We start from the raw sequence: 22,200 nt of genomic DNA on the forward strand, positions 1-22,200 counted from the left end.
TCCAGATATATAAAAGGAAAAAGGAAAAAAAGAAAAAAGAAAAATTACAGTAGCAAGCCCATTTGTGAAAATTATTGTATCACCAATAAAGTTATTAAATCTTTTTGTTTGTTTTTTTTGGTTTGGGGCCACCCCTGGCTTGAGCTCAGAAATCACTCCTAGCAGACTCGGGGGGCCATATAGGATGCTGGGGATCGAACCTGAGGCTGTCCTGGTCAGCTGTGTGCAAGGCAAATGCCCTACCACTGTGCTATCACTTCTGCTCCCTGGCTATATCACACCTGGCTATTTTCTATCCAGACTAATTCAAGCTGGAACCCCAAACTTCTTTTCTTTTTCTTTTTCTTCCTAAAGAGATGTCTCCTGCAGGTCATATAGAGGATATGAGATTAGCATGTAGGTGTCGTAGGTGGACAGGATCATTGGACCTGGCATGAAGTTAACTGCTGGGTGCTATTTTAGGTTCATGGCACTTTTAGCAGTAGGGAATAGGAGGGATACCTAGATATAAATACAGCTTTTTTTCCTGCAGGGGCTGATCTTCAAGTTTGCTAGCTCGTGGGAGAAGCAGTTGTGTAAACAAATAACTACAAAGTTGGCACAGTGTCCACAATAACAACCGAGTAGTTGATTGAATTGTACAGAGGAGGAAGCTATTAATGGAACCTGGGAGTAAGCTGGCTTCTTTGTGGAAATAGGTGGGTGTGCTTCAATAAAAGCTCCTCTACCTGAGGGAATAGTAGGGTTATGTTTCGGGCATCAGCATTTCTAAGGGAACACATTTTGTACAGTGCAGGATATTGAGGTCTCAGAACTGTCCTGAGTTGGGGCTGGAGAGTTGGCACAGTGATAGGGCATTTGCCTTGCATGCGGCTGACCCAGGAGGGGCCCGGTTCGATTCTGGCACCCATATAGTCCCCCAGCCTGCTAGGGGTGATTTCCGAGTCAGAGTGACCCCTGAGCACTGCTAGGTGTGACCCAACAACCAATCAATCAATTAATCAATGGATAAATAAAGTTAAAAAAAAAGAACAGTTTTGAGAGCTTTTTGTCAAAGGACCCACTCAGACCTCACTCAATTAGTACTTTATCATCAATTTGTACTTTTTTTTTCCCAATTGATATGCCATAGTCTGATTATGGACCACAAATGGAGGGGGAGGGGAAACTAACCCTGCTCTTCTTCTCTCCTTCAAGGTCATGAGCAGGGGCTATGGTCAAGCATCTTTATTAAGAAATTGGAGTGATTGTAAAACTGTGAGAGTGCTTTCTTGCCCACAGCCAGTGCAGGTTCAATCCCTGGCATCCCATATGGCTTCCATAGCTCTGCCAAGAGCAGAGCCAGGAGTAACCCCTAAGCACTGCTGGGTGTTTAGTTTAGACAAAACTAAAAGAATCGTTGTGGAGATGAGCCTTCAAAATAAAGGTGGATGCTCCTTCTAATGTGAACTCTATTTATTATTCTGCCTACTTGCAGTAACTATAGGAAACCACCCAGGGCCTCAAAGAATCACTGAGACCCCAGGAGCCTCAATGGGGACTGGCAACCTACAAGTGGTGTCCTGGAAATCTTAAGTCTGGCTGCTGAGACATATCCCAGACTCCAAGCCCTGGCCCATTTTCCTAGCTGCCCACACAGAATTGATTAAGCAGAGTTGCTTGCTTGTCAATTAAACAAAGTGGGTCACCTCTCTTATAGCATAAAATTCAGAGCTGTTTATCCTGAGACTTTCTTTAGAATACAGAGAAATGTCTTCAATCATCAAGAAATGGCAATGCGGGGCCGGAGAGATAGCATGGAGGTGAGGCATTTGCCTTGCATGCTGAAGCACGGTGGTTCAAATCCTGGCATCCCATATGGTATCTCGAACCTGCCAGGAACGATTTCTGAGTGTAGAGGCAGGAGTAACCCCTGAGCGCTGCCGGTGTGACCCCAATCCCCCCCCCCAAAAAAAACCCAAACCAACAACAAAGAAAGAAATGGCAAGGCAATTTCCTGAGACACTTTCTATATCATCTTTATTAACACGCAGGAATGGGACTGGAGAGATAGATAATACACCAGGTAGGACACTTGTCTTGCATGTAGCCAACCTGGGTTTGATCCCCAGCACCCAATATTGTTCCCTGAGCACTTCCAGAAGTGATCTCTGAGCACAGAACCAAGAGTAAACCCTGAGCTCCGCTGTGTGTCATCCCCAAACAGAAACAGCAGAGAGAATGAGGTTAGCTGGGAAGCTATTTCAACAAGGAACTGAAGTAATGTGGCTTTTCCATTTCAGTGTCTGACCATAGACTAAATAAATGCAGAAAGAATAGAGGAGGAGACACCAGGTGGGCTATTTATTGCTGCTTGGAAAATTATTCACCCTCATAACTGTAGTTCACAGTTGACACAAAATAGAGCCCTGTCAAACTGCCCTGCTCCAGTAAACAAGCCTTACCCATTGGGAAACTGATGGACTTCTGTCCAGTGACCATTTGTGTTTTAACCTACCAATAAAATTGGGGCTTTGGAGTCAAGAAAGCAAGACTTGTGTTTGGGTCTGGCTCTGCTATTTACAGGCTGTATGGCCAGGAACAAGTCAATCAATTCTATTCTAGTTTCAGACCTCTGATCTGGGAAATGGGTCAAATAATAGTGACTGGTAGGGTTGTTACAGAATTTCAAATGAGGGGCCTAAAACTCTTGGCTCAGGGTCCTGGGGCTGTCGATCTGTGGTCCAAAGATTTCCAGATTGCCCTGCAAGTCCCAACACTTGAAGTTTAATCCTCAAAACTTCCCCAAGTCTCAGACCCTCGGTACTGCAGCAACTACAAATACATGGCACCATGACTGGCATGTATAGGTGATGCTCTATCCAGTAGAGCCCCTGTGGAAAGGCCAGGTTGGAGTCCGAGGGAAACACAGATATCATCAAAACAAAGATTAGGTGAGAAGGTCTGGGATGACTCGTGGCAAAAGCACCTACCTACCTTGTAAACATGAGCAAGTCTAATCTCAGAGTTGCCCAGAGGTGCCCTGGAGCTCTGTTATTTGGGTGTAGTCTCCTTGCACCACTGCTAAGGGCGTGGCAAAAACAACAATGTCAGGGAACAGGGATGTGAACAAACAAGCAGAGACACAAACATACAGCAATGGCAGCTTATCTTCCACCCTGGCAGAATGGTTTGAGGAGTTTCATCACTGTTTCTTAGGGGAGAAGGTCAACGAAAAGGGTCTGTGAGTGAAATCTGCTGGAAGCAGCTAGGCCAGAGAAATAATTTGGAGAACTTCTGGGGAAAACATACAGTCTGAGGAATGACAGTAAAGACTATTACTGGTCCTTGTAAGAGCAGAGTATGAAGATAGACCCACATCACCAGGGGGACCCATAGGGAAGACTCTACGGGGACTCTGAGAAAGGGGAACCAGGTGTGAAAGCCACTGAGTACCAGGAGCAGAGGAAGGAGGGGTTGTCCAAGATCAAAAGCTGGGGCCGGGCGGTGGCGCTAAAGGTAAGGTGCCTGCCTTGCCTGCGCTAGCCTTGGACGGACCGTGGTTCGATCCCCCGGTGTCCCATATGGTCCCCCAAGCCAGGAGCAACTTCTGAGCACATAGCCAGGAGTAACCCCTGAGCGTTACCGGGTGTGACCCAAAAACCAAAAAAAAAAAAAAAAAAAAAAAAAAAAAAAAAAAAAAAAGATCAAAAGCTGCTTGAGTTGTGAGAATTGAATTATCCCATGGGGGTGAATTTAGGCAGTTGGCAATCTGAAGGTATCCGGTTGAGCTCCCAGTTCCTTTGCCTGCTGTTCAAGAGGTGGTAGGAGCGTGCTGCTCCCTAGTGGTAACTCTTGAGAACAGTTATTTTAGGGAACAGGACCCAGCAGAGGCACTGGACTAACAAAACCTTGAAACCTGAACTACCCCGAGCCTCCATCCATGCATGACTTTGACTCACGTTTTAGCTTTGTCAGTACTTGAAACCTGGGACGAATGTCGAGTTAGCCGGTACAGGGTTCTAAAACCTTCCTGAGGGCCCAGGCTCGAATAGGGTGAGTGGGCGTGGACTCCAGTGTAGTTAGTTCCCCTTTGCTGGGCAGGATTTCCTCTTGTTCTAGTGAAGGGGCCTTCACTTCTCCATCCACACTTGCAAGGACTCGAAGTGAGACTTCTAAACTGAGACCACAGGGGCTTGAACAGCTGGGCTCCTGGGCCACAGCTGGCCTGGCTCGAGTTTCCAGCCCCCCCCCCACCTCAAGTACCTCATGTACCAGGGGGACCCAGCTCTTCCCCAAGCTCTTTGAGGAGCCTCCTACCTCAATCTGATCACAGAGCTGGGGGGGTATGGGGGTGCTAATGGAGGGGACAGAAGAGCAACCCACCTTCCTAGTGTGCCTATGAATTCTTCTTTCTAAGTTGCTGCTGTTGGCTAGCCAGCCAAAATCTCTCTCTAAAAATGGACTTTTGGGGTGGAAGGTGACGTGGAGCAGACAAAGTGAGCAAATTGATTTTGAGCAATTCTGCAGGAAGTAGGCACAGAAGTGAATGCCAGGCTCTGGGTAGAATCTACCATATTTACACCTGCCAGGTGTCCTGTCTCAGTGACCATCTGTAGCCAATGGGAGATCCAAAGGGGTCTGACCCCCGGGCCTTGTTAACCCTGCATCTTTCTTTTGTTTTGTTTTGGTTTGGTTTGGTTTTTGGTTTCTGGGTCACACCCGGCCACACTCAGGGGTTATTTCTGGCTCTGCACTCAAAAATTACTCCTGAACCACAATCATGTTTGTAATCAAGGTGTTTAAATAAAGATATTAATTTTTTTTTTAAAAGCAATCACTTCTGGCAGGCTCGGGGGACCATGTGGGATGCCAGGAATCGAACCACCACAAGGCAAACTCCCTACTGCTGTGCTCTCTCTCTGGCCCCAACCCTGCATCTTTCATCCTCTGGGTTTTTTTTCTCTGGCTTGCCTCTCAGGGTGTCAGGGACATGTCATCTGGTAGATTGTACTGTTATATCAGCCAGGTTGCTTCTGCCTGGGTTTGACCAGTGGCTTTTCCTGTGATTCAGGCCAATGCTTCCACCACTTCCTGGCTTCTTCTTGGGACTTCAGGGTCTTGAAATAGAATAAAGTGACTCAGCTTATTTTTGGTGGGAAAACCTCCAGAGTCACCCCTCACTTGCTGTTTTACTTTATGATTAGAAGAAACGTCCTGGATCCTGGTGTAAGGAAAGGTATTTCTTGGAGGGGACCATGTAGGGTGTTTGCCTTGCATAGACGTGATCTCTGAGCACAGAACCAGGTATAAGCTCTGAATGCCAAGTGTGGCCTAAATATCAAAAAACCAATAAACAAGAGTTTCTCTTAGTGGCTCAGAGCGTCACTGGGGACCCCAGCTCACCAATGTTTAACTGTACAGCACATTTCTCTGTGTGTCTCCAATCAGGAGCTACGGTATTGTGCACTTTCTTATCATCTTAGTTCCCACTTTGCTTTCCGGAAGTGAGCTTAGAAACTTCTCTTGATAATGTGATGACATCAAGTCCAGGACCACTCTGTGCTGGCGAAACCTCCACACAGTTGATTGTTCGCAGGCCCCAGGATGTGGTTTGGACTGGGGCTCAGAAGGTGGCATGCTGGGTTTGAATGCCTGGTCCGCCACTTCCGGCCTGTGCAACCCTGGAGATCTTACTTCATCCTTCTGAGTGTCTATTTGCTCAGCACTGATGATTCTATCTGTTGCTTCAAAGAGCACTGAATGAGACCAGATGTTTGAAATGCTTATCACAGGACTGGGTGAGTTGGAAAGTGAGTTTCAGACCCCAGTCCATGTCTTGGTGACATTATAGTTCCAATGTTGAGTCCATGTTCTTCTTCCCTCTACCCACTGACTTGCTTTTTTTCTTTGTTACTGATGGACTGAGTGTTTCTTATCTGTCAGGCTTTATATTTGGGGTTAAAAATACAGAAATGACAATGTGGGATATGCACAGAATCCAGGATCTTTAACTACAGAAACCTGACACCAACAACAGTGATTGTGTGAATTTTTTTTTACTGAGACTACAGAGAATGACTCAGGGGTTGGACAACCTAGTATACCTGGAACCCAGAGCTGGTCTTATGCCAGAAAACTTTAGGGGTACGGTCTCCTTGTATTTAGGCCAAGGCTTTCCTTTCCATTTTCTCCATATTTTGCCTATGCAAACAACAATTGTCACTCTAACACCATTTTTACTGTATTTCTTTAACTCTTATCCTTTAAAAAAAATAAGAGCTTACTAAACCTTCTGCTAGGGCTTTAATGAGTTCATCAGTGATTCAATAATTTTCAAAAATATACTTGCTACTGAACTTTTCTTCTTTCTTTTTTCCTCTATCACTCTAGTTTTTCTTTCTATTTTTAAAAATAATTTTGCCTTTGTTCTTCCTGAAACAAATGTATGTTCAATTGTGTCAACTATGTGATGTATTTTCTTTAAAAAAAAAATACAGACATGAAAAATGGGGCTTCCTGCCCTCCACAGTTGACAGAATTTGGAGTTGTGTCTGGGGAGTTTGGGTCAAGGTCCTGTTTGCAAAGAAAACATGTTTTCTTGCAGGAAACATACCTGCACTTTTAAATACATGTAGGCATGTGGAGAAACATGCACATTTAGAAGAGGAGGGCAGAGACTTCCCTCTGGTCCCCGCATGCTTAGCTCAGTGGGTCTCTGGGCTTTGCAGGGACACCTAGGTGGCAGGACACTGCAGAGGACTGGAAGATCTCATTGCTGAGGGTCAGAGAGTGTGGACTTGAGCCTGAGGGTCACACAGAGATCTTGGTTGGCAGGATTAGGGGTGTAGAATCAGCATTTGGGACTGGGTAGGGGAGACATGGTCCCAACATGAGAGATGATGAGGATTGATAGTGCAAGGGGCTACAAGGGAAATGAGGAAATGAGATGACTGTCCAGTTTAGCATCTCTGGTCCTTTATTTGGGCTGCTCTTTGGTGTTCAACCCAGAGAATGAAAAGCACTTATGAACGCCTTCTTAGGGGGCTGAAGGATAGGACTAGAGTGGGAGTGGGGAGATTTGGAAGGATGGAAAACATTTATGGTGGAGGAAAGCATTCAAGGAAGAGGAGGTGATGATGAAAGGTGGTAAAGTGTTATTTATGAAACCCTATTAGCAACAATACTGTAAACAACAATGCAAGACTTTATATATTTTTTTTAAAGTGCTTTTTGTAGAAGCAGACTGTTGTGAGGCAAATGGGGAAGGGCATTGATAGAGGAAGTAGACAGTGAAGAGATTGATGTTGAAACATTGTATGCCTCAAACCCAATCATGAATAACTTTGTAATTATAATTTTACTATAACTATAACTATATATATGTGTATATATATATGTATGTATGTATGTATGTATGTATGTATGTATAAAAGACCCTCCCTAGGCCCAAAGTCTAAGTGGCTGTGAAAGCCTTTCTCCTCACTCCTTCAATTCCTTTCAACATCAGGCCCCCAAGTAACAACCAACTAGATCTATACAAACACCAGAGGAAGGGCCCAAAGTGGCATTGTCCCAGAGAGTTCTGGAAACAATTCTCCAGTGAAGGAGGTGGTGAGTTTACCTGGGCTTGCCTCTCTTTCTCCATATGGCTTATTCTCCCACCATGAGTGGTAAGAGTGCAGAGGGGGAGGAAAAATTCCTATCAGAGTTCTAGGATAAAAGTGATATTCATTTGTTTGGTTTTTTGTTTGTTTTCTTTAAAACAGAACCACATAACTTGAGTTATCTTGTTCTGCCTCATAAATTGAGGGGAAAGAAAAATAGATGGTACCAGAACCAAACAGTCATATGAATAATGAGTAGAAAAAAAAATGATCAGACTTAAACACCAAACCCAAAGTCAGCGACAACAGAATCGATAGCCAACCTTCAACAAGCTATCCACAGAGGGGACCAGTTACCCTAGCAGTCTGAGGGGCAAAGGAGAGGGATGCTGGGAACTGAAGTGGAGGGAGAATAACACTGTTGGTAGGATACCCCTGATTCAATGCCACTATGTACCGCAAATATTACTGTGAAATACTTGTAATTTACCTTGGTCACAATAAAAATTATTTACAAAAAAAAAAGTCACATTGAATCACTTGTGTAGAGAGTTTGTGTTAAATTGAGGGTAAAAGAGAACAGACAGAGCTTTAGCCCCTATGCCAAGGAATGGGAAGAGGGTCTGGCTCCCAGGGAGAGAACAGAGGGTGTCACATGACAATGTTAGGACCACTTCCTATGACAAAATGCCCCTGGATATGTGCATTGTCTCTAGATAAATTATTTCATGAGTTGGTTGTTTCTGGAGATGATACCAAATTCCAATGACTTTCACCCCCTATAGCTATGGTATTTCTTAGTCTTGGTATTTCTATCATACCTGGCATGGTATTTCAGAGTCCTGGGGTGACCTTAACTTTGGTATTTCTATGGAATGCATAGGAAGAACTTACTTATAATGGTAAGGAGGCCAATCATATAGACTAATATTTACACAAACCCTGCTAGTTCTCTAACTCCACTAACGGCTCAGAAAATGAAAACACATGGTCAGGTTCTCATTCCAGGTATCAGATCCTTTCTGACCACTCAGCCTCTTCCTGTAGCTGTTTCAGTAGCCTGGGACTCCTCTCTGGTTTCTGTCCACCTTTGGTCCATAACTGCCTGATGGCCACCAAATTTTTCTTTCTTTTTTTTTTTAAGCTAGCTGAACAAAGTTCAATGGTGGTTTTATTATGGTGAAGTGCTTAAAAAGTATTTAACATTAAATTTACTTCACACTAATGTTTACAAATACATTATTAGCAATTCTTTTTATTAATATTTTTATTTAAACATCTTGATTACAAATATGATTGTAGTTGGGTTTCAGTCATGTAAAGAACACCTCCCTTCAACACTTCAACACTTCAACATTCCCATCACCAATGTCCCAAATCTCCGTCCTCCCCACCCTACCCCTGCCTGTACTCTAGATAGGCTTTCTACTCCCTCATTCATTCACATTGTTATGATAGTTCTCAGTGTAGTTATTACTCTAACTGCACTTTCACTCTGTGTGGTGAGCTTCATGTCATAAGCTAGACCTTCCAGCCCTCCTGTCTTTTGTCTCTGAGAAATTCTTTATTGCAAAAATGTCTTTTTTTTTTTTGGTTTTTGGGCCACACCCAGCATTGCTCAGGGGTTACTCCTGGCTATCTGCTCAGAAATAGCTCCTGGCAGCCACGGGGGACCATATGGGACACCGGGATTCAAACCAACCACCTTAGGTTCTGGATCGGCTGCTTGCAAGGCAAACACCGCTGTGCTATCTCTCTGGGCCCTCATTTTTTTTTTTTTTTTAGTATTTCAAATCAAGTAGCTTGAAGTTGGGGGAGACTTAGTTCTCAAATAACTCCTCAGAGGTACACCAAGACTGAGGAAGCCTATGGATTGAATCCAAGTCTCTAACCAACAACCACTAAATCATCACTAATGATCTTCCAAGAGGGAACTTCAAGGTTGAGAGGTGCGGGTCCCTTTCTGATTCTGCCGGATGCACCATAGTGTGACCCATGGCAAAGGCAATAATAGCCATCAAAATATCTCCTGCATTTGCAATGGACACACAACCAAGATGAAGTGCAAATACCTATCCAAATAACCCACTCAGGTTTCTTTACTCAATCTAAGTCATGTTGTGGGTCCCTCAGCTGGGACACTTCAGTTTCCTTCTGGGTTCTATGCCGTACAAACAAGGGCTTGCCTCTCCAGGTAAAAGCCATGTTCTTCACTGTTAATGTTAGTGTTAGGTACATAGAGGTTTCATGCGTAGAGTGTGCAACCCACACTCTCCCCCAGAGTATTTGCTTTTCTTTGTCATTGTCACACCCTGATTACCACTGAACCTCAATTTAGGAAATTCAGTTCTTTAGACGAGTTCACAAATTCTGTTTCTTTGGTCCATTTGTTATCCCCTTACTATGAATCGTACATATAAGGTAGATAGATCATTCTATAACTGTCTTTACACTTCTGACTGGCTTTGTTTGGCATAATATTCTCCAATTTCATCCACATAATGGTAGATTACATAACTTTGTCTTTTCTTAAAACAAATAATATTCTAATGTGTATGCATATTATGCCTTCTTTATTCAGTCTTTTTTTTTGTTTGTTTGTTTTTGGGTCACACCCATCAGCACTCAGGGGTTACTCCTGGATCTATGCTCAGAAATCGCTCTTGGCAGGCTCAGGGGACCATATGGGATGCCGGGATTTGAACCACGGACCTTCTGCATGCAAGGCAAACGCTTTACCTCCATGTTATCTCTCCAGCCCCATATACAGTCATTTATTTTTCTTGGATATTTGAATTGTTTCCATATTTTGGCTGTTGTGATTATTGCTGCAGTGACTATTGAAATTATTATAAATAGTTATTGTAAATGGTTATTGTAAGTGGTTATTGTAAATAGTACTGTAGTGAACATGTCTTATCTAATAGATTTGGGGGGGGCTTTTGGGGTTGATGCCAAGAAATGTAATTTCTAGGTCATATGAGTTTATACTTAATTTTTTAAAAGTCAAAGCTGTTGAACCAAGCTGCATTCCTAACAACAGTGTGTAAGGGTTTATTTTTCCCCAAAACAAAAATTTAGAAGAGAGAGAAATAAGATAAAAATAATTGCATTCAGGGTCCGGGCGGTGGCGCTCAAGGTAAGGTGCCTGCCTTACCTTCGCTAGCCTAGGAGACGGACCGCGGTTCGATCCCCCGGCGTCCCATATGGTCCCCCAAGCCAGGAGCGACTTCTGAGCGCATAGCCAGGAGTAACCCCTGAGCGTCACCGGGTGTGGCCCAAAAAAACAAAAAAAAAAAAAAAAAAAAAAAAAAAAGAAAAATAATTACATTCAAATAACAAAAAGAAAGAAAGCCATGTTCTTGCCTTCTGTAATATCAGATAACTTAATTTCCATTTTTGACATGGCTAGCTAACACATCAGCAGAAGCTGCATCCATACTGAACACAAATGGAGACACAATATTCTTGGTGACTGCATATGCAATGCCCACAGTAGTTGTTGCAGTGGCCAAATAGGAAAACCCTTTTCTAGCCTTGCTGCTACCTATTTTTTAAACACTAGTTTATTTTTATTTAATTCCAATAAAGGAAAATGAAGTAAATAGGGGAAAAAAAAACAATAGAAGAATGTAGTCCTAAATTTTACAAAAATTTTCAAGGAGAAAATAGATATGTGAGAACTTAAATATTGTGATTTTTTGAAACACCAAAACTAAGTTGAACATGTTATTTTTTAAATTTGAGAGATCACAGTTTACAATAGCACTAAAATTATGAATAATTATATCTGTCATTCTACCATTATTTATCGATCTCTCCATCCTTATTGAAAAAGCTACCAGAAAAGAATACATACTTAGGAAGTATGCCAGTTAACTTGGAAGGAGTCATTTTAGCAGCAATAAGAAACTTCAAACTTGAACCAGGTATTATTTTATGAGTTAGATCCCTTGCTTTGAATGCAGGAGAGATTCTAGCCCGAGGCTTTATTGGTCTCTGGAACATCACATGTTCCCCTAATCATGAGCCCATTAATAGTTTTTGTGCACCACCAAGAATAATTTTATAAATAAAAGAACACAAAACCAAACAACCAAAAAATAGTTTTCAGTGTCATGTAAAATAACTTTCAACAAAGAATTGTACAGCAGTGTTAAAAAATATTGCATAGTTATTTTTTTATAAAAATGAGTCATTTTTTATTAATGTACATATCAGTATTGCAATAAATTTAAAAACTATGCTTCACTAAGAGGATACTCAAACCCAGAAAGAAAAATTATCTTTTGAAGACTTTGCACTATCTAACACTTGGGAGCAATGATAGTCAGAGAAGTCAGGCCCTCTGATGTCTGGATGAGAATAATGGCTTACTTCACTCAGCATAATAGATTCCATGTACATCCATGTATGAGAAAATTTCATGACCTCATCTCTCCTGACGACTGCATAATATTCCATAATGGACCGAAGCAGGAATGTTGAGGCACATGGTGGCCACCAGAAGACGGCCCCAAACCTGGCAAAACATTGACTCCTGCACAGCACAGAGATGTTGGCTTCAAATCCAGCAGTGGGGCCTTCGAGGTGGTGGGCACTGTGGCCTGCAAAAAAACAAATTTTTCCTTTTGAAAAATGTCTATTTGCCTAGGCAGGTGAATGTCTCACCTCTGCTTTGCCTTTGCTTCATCCATAGTCACCCCACTTAGCTTATGAGACCCACTCAGGGTTGTCAAACTCCATGCATGAAGAACCTCCTCAGCAGTTAGGCACACCAGACCACCAGAGTCTTCCTCTCTCACACATTAGGTTCTTGGGTGCTACCTGGTGGCTGAGGAACAGGGGAAGGGGGCAGGGTTATTTTACAGTGCATATCAAAGATTTAGTAGCTGCTATGGAGTCAAAGCAACTTTCTGTTACACCATCCTCCTAGGCATTGCTTTCCGTGATTTTCTTCTCTGACACAAAGATAAAAAGCCTGATGCTGTAGGAAAGCTGGCAAGAGGCCATGTTGAACCTGCAAAAGATGCCCATATTCCCACAAAACTAGGATATAGGACCAGGAAGGAGCCTATTAGGAAAATTCCGCAGCAATGAACTGTGGTCAGAGAATAACTCTATGTCATTGAGTCCATGTCAATGAGTTCATGCAGTCTCCCATTAATACATAGGAAGTGGGCTTAGGAGAAAGGGCATATGGAATGGGAAACCCCAGAAATTCAGGCAGACGTAGGCCAGGGCCAGAGAGATTGCTCAGAGGGCTGAAGAGCTCTCCTGGCTGCAGGCAACCCCCAGCCTACCCTTCACATGCCCCCTATAGTAAAATAAGATAAAACAAATGACAAGACAGACTTGAGCCCCCTTGGGGACATCTGGGAATGAGTGAACAAGTTTGATGCAGAAGTATACAGAAGACCCAAATCAATTCTGTAGCTAACAGGCCCTTGTTAGCAAATACCAAACTACTACTATTGGAGTCATTGAAATTTGCTCTGGGATCTCCACAGACTGGTGCTGAAGGTAACTAATATGAACCCTTCAATCTATTGTGTGGACTTAGTTCCAGCTGTCCCTTTCAACTATCTCTAGAAACAAACCAACCTCTTGGGAGATCCTGAGAAGCACCTGAATTAGCTGGACCCCACACAGTTGCTGTGTTTGGTTCCAGGATGTACCCCCACTTCAGGACAAGAGTCTGAGACAGGTATCTGCTCCTACAGTATAGAACTCATTAGGGTGTGGGTTGGAGGCATGGGAGGTATGGTGGCTTGAGCGTCTTGCTTCTTTGTCTCTCTGTGGGTGTGCTTGTCTTACTGATCAGCCCTCCTAACAGATCAGGTATAGGCCTGTTAACTGGTGTGATGAGGTCTTGGTAAGTGTAGGGGCTGAGAAGGAAAGATGGAGGAGCACCAGAGGAAGTCAGAGTGTTTTTGTTCTGCATGCAGACAGACTTAGCTGGGGGTCTTTGTGGGAAAGACTGATTCCAATTATATCCTGCAAAGGATGAACTCCTATAGCCAAGACTTGTCTAACATTTGCCTTTGTGCTCTGTTCAGCCCATATCTAAGCTGTAGTAGAAGATGCACACAACCTATAAACAATAGAAATGTACTTCTCAGTTCCCTGGAGTGTAGAATTATAACCTCAAGTCTCCGACAAACTCTGTGTTTGAGGTGGCCAGGTGCTAGCTGTGTTCTCTTTTGACAAAATAGGACAAGGATCTTCTCTGGAATGCACCCCACACCCCAAGTGCATTACCTTCATCCATCTGAGGATGAAGCAGATGGAAGCATTCCATGGAGACTGTGTGCACTGACAGAACACATTCAGGCTACTAAAGTTGCTGCCACTAAAAAGTATGTTTTATTCCTTTACACCCCCCTTTTCCTTGCCCCTTATCATGGGATCCTTCTTATTAAGCCAGCACTTCACCCAGCCTTGTGCCCACTACATTCCCACCCAGCACTGCATTGTCCTGCAAACAACCCCACCCTACACACAACCCCACCTCCTCTCACCCCCTTGGTTGTTTCCATCTTCTTGCTGAGCTGTCCTGGCTCAGGGCTTCCTCTTGGCCCATCTCACTTCCTGAAACACCCCCGAAGGGGGCTGCTTATCTTGATGGAACTCGAGTAGCACTTCTGGGGCAGAAGGAAGGCAGACACTCAAGTTTTGAGCTTTATCTTGAGGGAACTAGGGGCTGCAGCACTTTGAGAATCAACCCACTTAGAACTCCTCTCCTGGCTTTCAGGAACTTGAGGCCAGTGTAGCTGGGAAGGTGCTGAAAGTTATTGACCCATGGAGACTTCTTTTAAGGGAATAGAAGAGAGTCAAGCCAGAGAGAAAAAACAAGGGTGAGTTGTGAGCTTCCTGCAATGGCTACTGTTGAATCCTGACCCTCTGGCAAGAGGTCTGGCAAGATCTAGACTCAAATCCCCGCCTGCACGGCTGCACCCCTGGGAAGTTCCTCCAGGCAAGATGCCAGTCAACAATACTGCTCTGCCCCTGAGTAGCATCACCTACATCACTGTGGAGATTCTCATTGGGCTCTGCTCCATCGTAGGGAATGTGCTGGTCATCTTAGTTATCAAGTTGAACCCCAGCCTGCAGACTACAACCTTTTATTTCATCATCTCCCTTGCCCTGGCTGACATCGCTGTGGGGGTACTGGTGATGCCCTTGGCTGTGGTCATCAGTCTCGGCATCACAATCCACTTCTATCACTGTCTTTTTATGACCTGCCTGCTGCTGATCTTCACCCATGCCTCTATCATGTCCTTGCTGGCTATTGCTGTGGACCGCTACCTGAGGGTTAAGCTCACTGTCAGGTAAATATTCTAAAGTGGGGCTGGGGTTGAGGTTGGTGGCGATGGAGATGTCTGAGAATTGAGCCAGGACGTTCTGATCCCAGTCCCCTTGAGGGAAAGCAGATTCTAAGTGACCTCTGAACCTGAAGAGAGGTTCTTTTCTTCCTCTGGGGAATGGAGTGAGTTCAGCCATGATGATGAACTCAATCAAAGGGTGAGTGATGCTCTAATCTCTCTCCACCAATTATGGGTACATTTAACTTTCCCCCATGGGGAGCTAAAGAGAATAAAAGCTTAATGCAACTTTAATCAGTGAATAAAACCCAGGTTTTTGGATTAGAAACTAATTGGATAAAACAAGGAGCAGAAAAGACGAAAAAAACTGATGGTTTTGATCTTTGCAAATATAGGTTAGTCTTAAGTTACTTTTACTTTGCTTCCTCTTCCATGTTGAAGAAGGGGCCCCAAAAACATGACCGTTGCAGAAATTAGCAGCAATTTTTTATTTGTGTGAACAAAATATATTTCAATATTTTTTGTTTGTCTGTTTTGTTTTTGGTTTTGGGTCTTAGCCAGTGGCGCTCAGGGGTGACTCCTGGCTCTGTGCTCAGAAATTGCTCCTGGCAGGAGCAGGGGACCATTTGGGATGCTGGGATTTGAACCACAGTCTGTCCTGGATTGATTGCGTACAGGCAAATGCCCTACCACTGTGCTTATCTCTCTGGCCCCCAGAATATATTTGAAAATGGGAAAAAATAATTTTCCTGATGTCTTGGACTCCCTGTACCCTATAGCTTTCTCTTTCTTTATCTCTGTCTCTCTCGCTTTCTCTTTCACTATAGTGTGAAACTTAGCTACAAACAATTGATGCAAACAAGCTTGAATTTAGATCAAGTGCTTGGACCTTGGACAAAATATTTATGCAAACTTTCTATGCTTCAGGCTTTATCATAGCAAAGATGTTTTGAACTCAGACTTATCTCTTTGAGTTCCTCCACCTGGAGCATGAACCAGCTATTTGTTCCCCTCGATCCCCTGTTATAAAATGGGGATAACGGTGGAGATGTAACTTAGTGGTAGAGCATTTGCTTTGCATAATGAAAGCCTGGGATTGATTCCCAGGACTGCCAAAATGTTTTAAATAAAATAAAATGAAGTTAATAAATTCACATTCTTTATAATATTTAAAATGCCAACACAGATAGATCTCTTTAAAAAAGAGCTCCAAAAGAAGGATAATAATAACCTCCATTATTTTCATCACTCCTGTCAACAGAATGGGAGTTTGTTGTAAGAGTTAACTATGATAAAGGTTACCGAGTACAAAGCTGTCAGTTGACAAAGCAAGTCTCTTCCTTGCAGTCTCGGTAGGATCTTGTCAGGAAGGATGTGTAAGGATGTATAAGGTGTAAGGAGAAACTGAGACTCATTGGATGAGCCTTTAAGACCTTGGAAGAGATTCAACACAACCTCACCTCTGCAACACCATGTGTTCTTTGAACTCCAAAACCCAAGTATGAGTGAGCATTTGAAGAGAGAATGCACAAGCACAGGTGGGGGAAGTAGTGAAAGACAGAGACAATATTCAGTCACCAAGTTAACAGCTTAACAAAACAGCAAGAGCTGTTTGGGGTGTGTGTGTGTGTGTATGTCATATCTTATCAAGACAACCCCAGAGACCCCAGATAACTCTTTAACTTTCTTGGAACAGGAGAGTTGTTAGGCTGGAAATGGGAGCTGAATGGGACATGCAAACATCTGATTCCAAACCACATGTCCCTCTTGAATTCTAGATCATCTCTTCCTAGAACGTAAAAGAATTTGCGTTGATTTTACTATAGTAGGTGTCTGCACACCTGTTTTTTCCTATAGCATTTAGGACACCACCATAAACTACTCACACGCTCCATCTCTCTCTCCCTTCCCTGCCATCTATCCTCCAATCCGTTATCCTTTTCTACTGTGAATTCACAGTTTCTCTTCCATTCAAACAGATACAGGAGAGTCACTACCCAACGAAGAATCTGGTTGGCCTTGGGCCTTTGCTGGCTGCTGTCATTCCTGGTGGGACTCACTCCCATGTTTGGCTGGAACATGAAACACTCCTTAAGGAATGAAAGCAATGGGACCACCCTTGTCTGTCAGTTCCGTTCCGTGGTCAGTATGGACTACATGGTCTACTTCAGTTTCTTCACATGGATTTTAGTCCCTCTGGTGATCATGTGCATCATCTATCTTGACATCTTCTACATCATTCGCAATCGACTCAGCCAGAACCTTTCCAACTCCAGAGAGACTGGGGCCTTCTATGGGAGAGAGTTCAAGACAGCCAAGTCTTTGTTTCTAATTCTTTTCCTGTTTGCATTGTCCTGGCTGCCTTTGTCCATCATCAACTGTATCACCTACTTCCATGGAGATGTGCCACAAGTTGTGCAGTACTTAGGCATCCTGCTATCACATGCCAACTCCATGATGAACCCCATCGTCTATGCTTGCAAAATAAAGAAGTTCAAGGAAACCTATTTCTTCATCCTCAAGGCCTATGTGATCTGTCAACCATCTGAGTCTTTGAGCATTTCACAGACTTCTTAGTAATGACCCAGGCATCGCACTGTCCTCTTGATTTCAGAGCTGTTTCAGTGAACATTCAACACTGCTCCTGGGCTCAAGACTTTCCTGTCACCATTCCCTCCAAGGATGTAGGGACATTTGGCTGGCTGCCTCCAATTGTGCCACACCCCACTTTTCTCTTCCTCTAATTCTGTTCACTTTTTTTGGTCTTCTTGGCTTTCTTCTCTAATTCTATTTTCTGAATGCTGACTAAGGGACATTATTCTATTGTTACTATTGCCTGAGTTCCTCTTTTCCAAAAAAAAAAAAAGTGAATTTATGGAATCTGAAGGACACCCTGTTGCCTGATTCCAGCAGAGCTGGACTTGAATGGGATGGGGGCTCAGTTCGATCTCAGTGGACCTTTGCACAGGGCTTCACTCTCACCCTTGGATGTCAAATGAACAGAAACAGTGAACTGAGCTTTGCTCATTTACTGAAGGGCTCTAATGAGCTGCATTCTCCTGTAATGTATCTGTGTGAATAAAAGATTCGCTGACTAGTATGGTGCTCTTTCTGAAGGGCAGGGTGCCTGGGCATTTCAGATCTGGCTGGCATATTTTTTATTTTTTATAATTACTTTATTTAATTATTTATAATTACTTAATTAATTTATTTATTTACAATTACTTTATTATTCATAGTTACAAAATTGTTCATGATGTGATTTAAATCTTAGGATGTACACTACCCTTCCCATTTTCTTCCACCAATGTCTCCAAGTTTCCCTCCCAACCATCCTCCCCTGCCTACCTCTGGGGCAGGCATTTTACTTTACTCTCTCATCTCTCGCTTTATTTTTTGACACTGTGTTTTTCACTATTACTAATGAAGGGGTAACACGTATATTACTTTATCCTCTTTCAGTGCCCAGTTCTTGTCCAAGGTGATCAGTTCCAACTATCATTGTCACGGTGGACCTTTCACTAATCTAATTGCATTTACCACTCTTTGTGGCAAGCTTCCTACCATGAACTGGACCTTCTGATTCTCATCTCTATTGTCTCTGGATATTATTACCATACTATCTTTTATTTTTCTTATATCACAAAAATGAGTGAGATTATTCTATATCTATTCTTCCTCTGACTCATTTCACTTAGCATAATAATCTCCATATCCAACCATATGTAAGCAAATTTGTGACTTCCTTTTTCCTAACAGCTGTGTAGTATTCTATTGTGTAGATGTACTAGCTTTTATTTTTTTTTTTTTAGCAACTCCTCTGTTCTCAGGCACTTGGGTTGGTTCTAGATTCTGGTTATTTGAAATAGTGCTATGATGAACATATGAATGCAGAGAGCTTTTCTCCATGGTGATTTTGGGTTTCTAGGGTATATCCCTATGAGTGGTATTGCTGGATCACATGGAAACTGAATTTCTAGTTGTTTGAGGAATATCCATATCGTTTTACTAAAAGGCTGGACCAGTTTACATTCCCACCATGGCTGCTGTTCTTGACATTCAGCCCTCCTCACCCTGTGTAGCTGTTGGATATGCTCACTTGTGTGAATTTGGGGATCCTCATACCTGATTCCTTCCTCCTCTTCCTCCTAAACAGAGTTGGTGTGTGCATTTTGCGTAAATTTTTTGTTTTGCAGGTAAAGTTGTTCTTTATTGATTAATAGTCATACAATATACAACACCATTCATCAGTGCACATTTCCTACCACCAATATCTCCAGATTCCCTCTCACCTTTTCTGATGCCCTCCCCTCTTCCTATCTCTGTGGCATAATTTTTCTTTTCTATTACTCCCTCTTTTTCACATCTTAGACACATTGGTTTGAAATATAGTGAACATTTCCAGCCACCAATGTTCCCATTCCCAGTAATATTTCTACAGTTAGTTTGAACCCTTTCTTTTTTACACATTCAATATTATGTATCTTCATATGTTGCATGTATAAATGTCATTAATATTTTTATGTAATACAGAAAATTTGGTGGGCCCTTGCATTGGAAAGTTGTGATTTTTACTTATGAGAGGCTGTTTTTAGACAAAATTGTTCTATATCATAAGTAATCATCAGGAAAATACAAATCAAGACAACTAGGCGATATCATTTTAGGAATACTATAATGCTGTAAGGAATGATGCTATCATGCAATTTGCTGAAACTTGGATGGAACTGAAAGAAATTATGCTAAATTTCGAAGTAAGTCAGAAGGATAAATATAGGAAGCCAAAGTCAACAGCAATGGAATCAAGAGATCCAAGTTTTAAATGCAAAAACGTTCATTTTTTTTACTGGCAGTTGGGGGCCATGTGCTTGGGGATTATTGATGGAGGGAGGTTGACCCTAGTGGTTATTTTATGACCTGATTCATTTTATGTCTGAAAACCAACTATGAAGAACTTTGCAAATCACAATGTCTCAATAAAATTAAATGAGAACCAACTTCAGTTATGCATCAGGACCCAACTGGCTAATGGCAAAATTGACTGAGCCCCAAATGCTGTCAAAAGCAGAACTGATCTAGGTCAGTTGTAGGATACACTGATCTTATTTGGTGGATGAAATTGTCACATCTGACATATATTATGGGTGCTAACATACTTAATACTTAGTACAAGGTGATGGCTGCATCTATTTTTTAAATATATTTAAACACCTTAATTATAAATATGATTGTAGTTGGGTTTCAGTCATGTAAAGAACATCCTTCTTCACCAGTGCAACATTCCCATCACCAATGTCCCAAATCTCCCTTCTCCCTCCACCCCCATCTATACTTGAGACAGGCTTTTTGTGCACTCTTTGAGCCATTCCTTAACTGTTTAGAAAGATCTCTATCTCTTTCTTTCTTTCTCTCTCTCTCTCTTTCTCTCACTTACCATCCTCCTATTTCATTTGAATGTAGTGCAAAGTTGAGGAGATCATCAGAGAGAAATGAGTGCTTATCACTAATTGCCCATTTTCTCTCCACTCTCCCATCTCTCTCAGTTTCCATAGCCAGGGAGGTGAGTGCCACCACTAATCCATTTTGCAGAAGAAAAAAAAACAGAGGTCCCAAGAGATGTTTTTTGTTTTTGTTTTTGTTTTTGATTTTTGTTTTTTGGGTCACACCCGGCAGCGCTCAGGGGTTACTCCTGGCTTTACACTCAGAAATCGTTTCTGGCAGGCTCAGGGGACCATATGGGATGCTGGGATTCAAATCACCGTCCTTCTGCAAGCAAGGCAAATGCCTTACCTTCCATGCTATCTCTCCGTCCCCTCCAAGAGATGTTTAAGGAAGGTGTCTGGAGCCTCCTGGCTACTGAGTTGAAGAACCTGGGCTCAAAATCAGTTCACCCCATGAACAGACCTGAGCTGTCTCTCACCATTTGTTCTTGGATGTAAAGTGGGACTTATAACCTTTTTAGACTTCAAATTCTCCATTTCACCTTCTAAACCATAGCTGAAGGTACATGGGTACAATGAAAGAGTTGAAACTTCAGATCCGATGAATTCTGCCCTTCATTTTACTACTGCTACTGACTACTCCTTATTCAGGTCAGAGAGAGTGTCAGTTTTCTTCACATCATTTGAACCCTGATCTTGACTCCAAAAATCTAACGAAGCATTTTGGTTTTCTCGTCTACACGCAACTGTGCCCTCTTAGTCCCAAGATTAAAAAAAAAAAAAAAAAGTGAATCCAAGAGAGTTGTACAATGGTGGTTTCAACAAACCCATATCAGAAAAGGTCATTGTGCTAAAAGTATATTTTCCCCCCATTAATTCTTAGCCAGCCCTGAAAGTTTACACTTGTCCTAATCTTAGGCCATAATCTGATAACCACGTCTTATTCGCTCTTTTTTAGCAGAAGTTTTGGTCTCCCCTCCGATCTGACAGCAAGAATCAACATTATCTGCGGCATCAAAAACTTGCCTATGTTTTCCCACTAATAATCTCCCCATCCACCCACTCTCTGGATCACTTCCAGTGACTTCTTAGAGACCAAGGAGCTGGAACTTCAATCATAGTCCCCAGAGGTCCCTGATCCCCAGGCCCGGAGAGATAGCACAGTGGCGTTTGCCTTGCAAGCAGCCAATCCAGGACCAAAGGTGGTTGGTTAAAATTCCGGTGTCCCATATGGTTCCCCGTGCCTGCCAGGAGCTATTTCTGAGCAGACAGCCAGGAGTGACCCCTGAGCACCGCCAGGTGTGGCCCAAAAACCAAAAAAAAAAAAAAAATGCAATCCCCTTGAGGCTGGAGCAGTGGTGCAAGCAGTAAGGCGTCTGCCTTGCTCATGCTAGCCTAGGATGGACCACAGTTCGATCCCCAGGAGTCCCATATGGTCCCCCAAGCCAGGGGTGATTTCTGAGTGCATAGCCGGAGCATCACCAGGTGTAGCTGAAAAACAAACGAACAAACAAACCAAAAAAAAAAATGCAATCCTCCCAAAAATGCAAGCTTCAATTACCTTCTCCTAAACCTCTGCCCCACACCCATCAGTAGTATCTCATTTGCTTTAAGGTACCTCTTGTGACTCAATTTTTTGTTTGTTTTATGTTTTTGTTTCTGTTACTCCTAGCTATGTGCTCAGAAATCGCTCCTGGCTTGGGAGATCATCTGGGACACTGGGGTTCGAACTTAGGTCCGTCCTGGGTCAGCCGCATGCAAGACAAATGCCATACCACTGCGCTATCACCCCGGCCCCCTGAGTCAATTTTTTGGCTTAGCAAAAATTTAAGTCCCTTGGAGAGCTCA

At 42.8% G+C, this 22,200-nt stretch overlaps 2 protein-coding genes and 1 pseudogene across 2 annotated transcripts in view; 2 read left to right on the forward strand and 1 right to left on the reverse strand.

Annotated features, from left to right (window-relative positions):
• ABCD3 (ATP binding cassette subfamily D member 3) overlaps window positions 1-22,200 on the forward strand; it is a 544,096-nt gene that overhangs the window by 338,487 nt on the left and 183,409 nt on the right. The window lies entirely within an intron of this gene.
• Window positions 9,403-13,853, reverse strand: LOC125997616 (cytochrome b-c1 complex subunit Rieske, mitochondrial-like; annotated as a pseudogene).
• Window positions 14,439-17,612, forward strand: ADORA3 (adenosine A3 receptor). The gene is made up of 2 exons (XM_049765778.1): window positions 14,439-14,917; window positions 16,891-17,612. The coding sequence occupies exons 1-2, from the start codon at window positions 14,568-14,570 to the stop codon at window positions 17,486-17,488; spliced, it is 948 nt and encodes a 315-aa protein (XP_049621735.1). The 5' UTR covers window positions 14,439-14,567; the 3' UTR covers window positions 17,489-17,612.

The sequence above is a fragment of the Suncus etruscus genome, chromosome 19 (genome assembly GCF_024139225.1).
Source record: "Suncus etruscus isolate mSunEtr1 chromosome 19, mSunEtr1.pri.cur, whole genome shotgun sequence".
NCBI lineage: Eukaryota > Metazoa > Chordata > Mammalia > Eulipotyphla > Soricidae > Suncus > Suncus etruscus.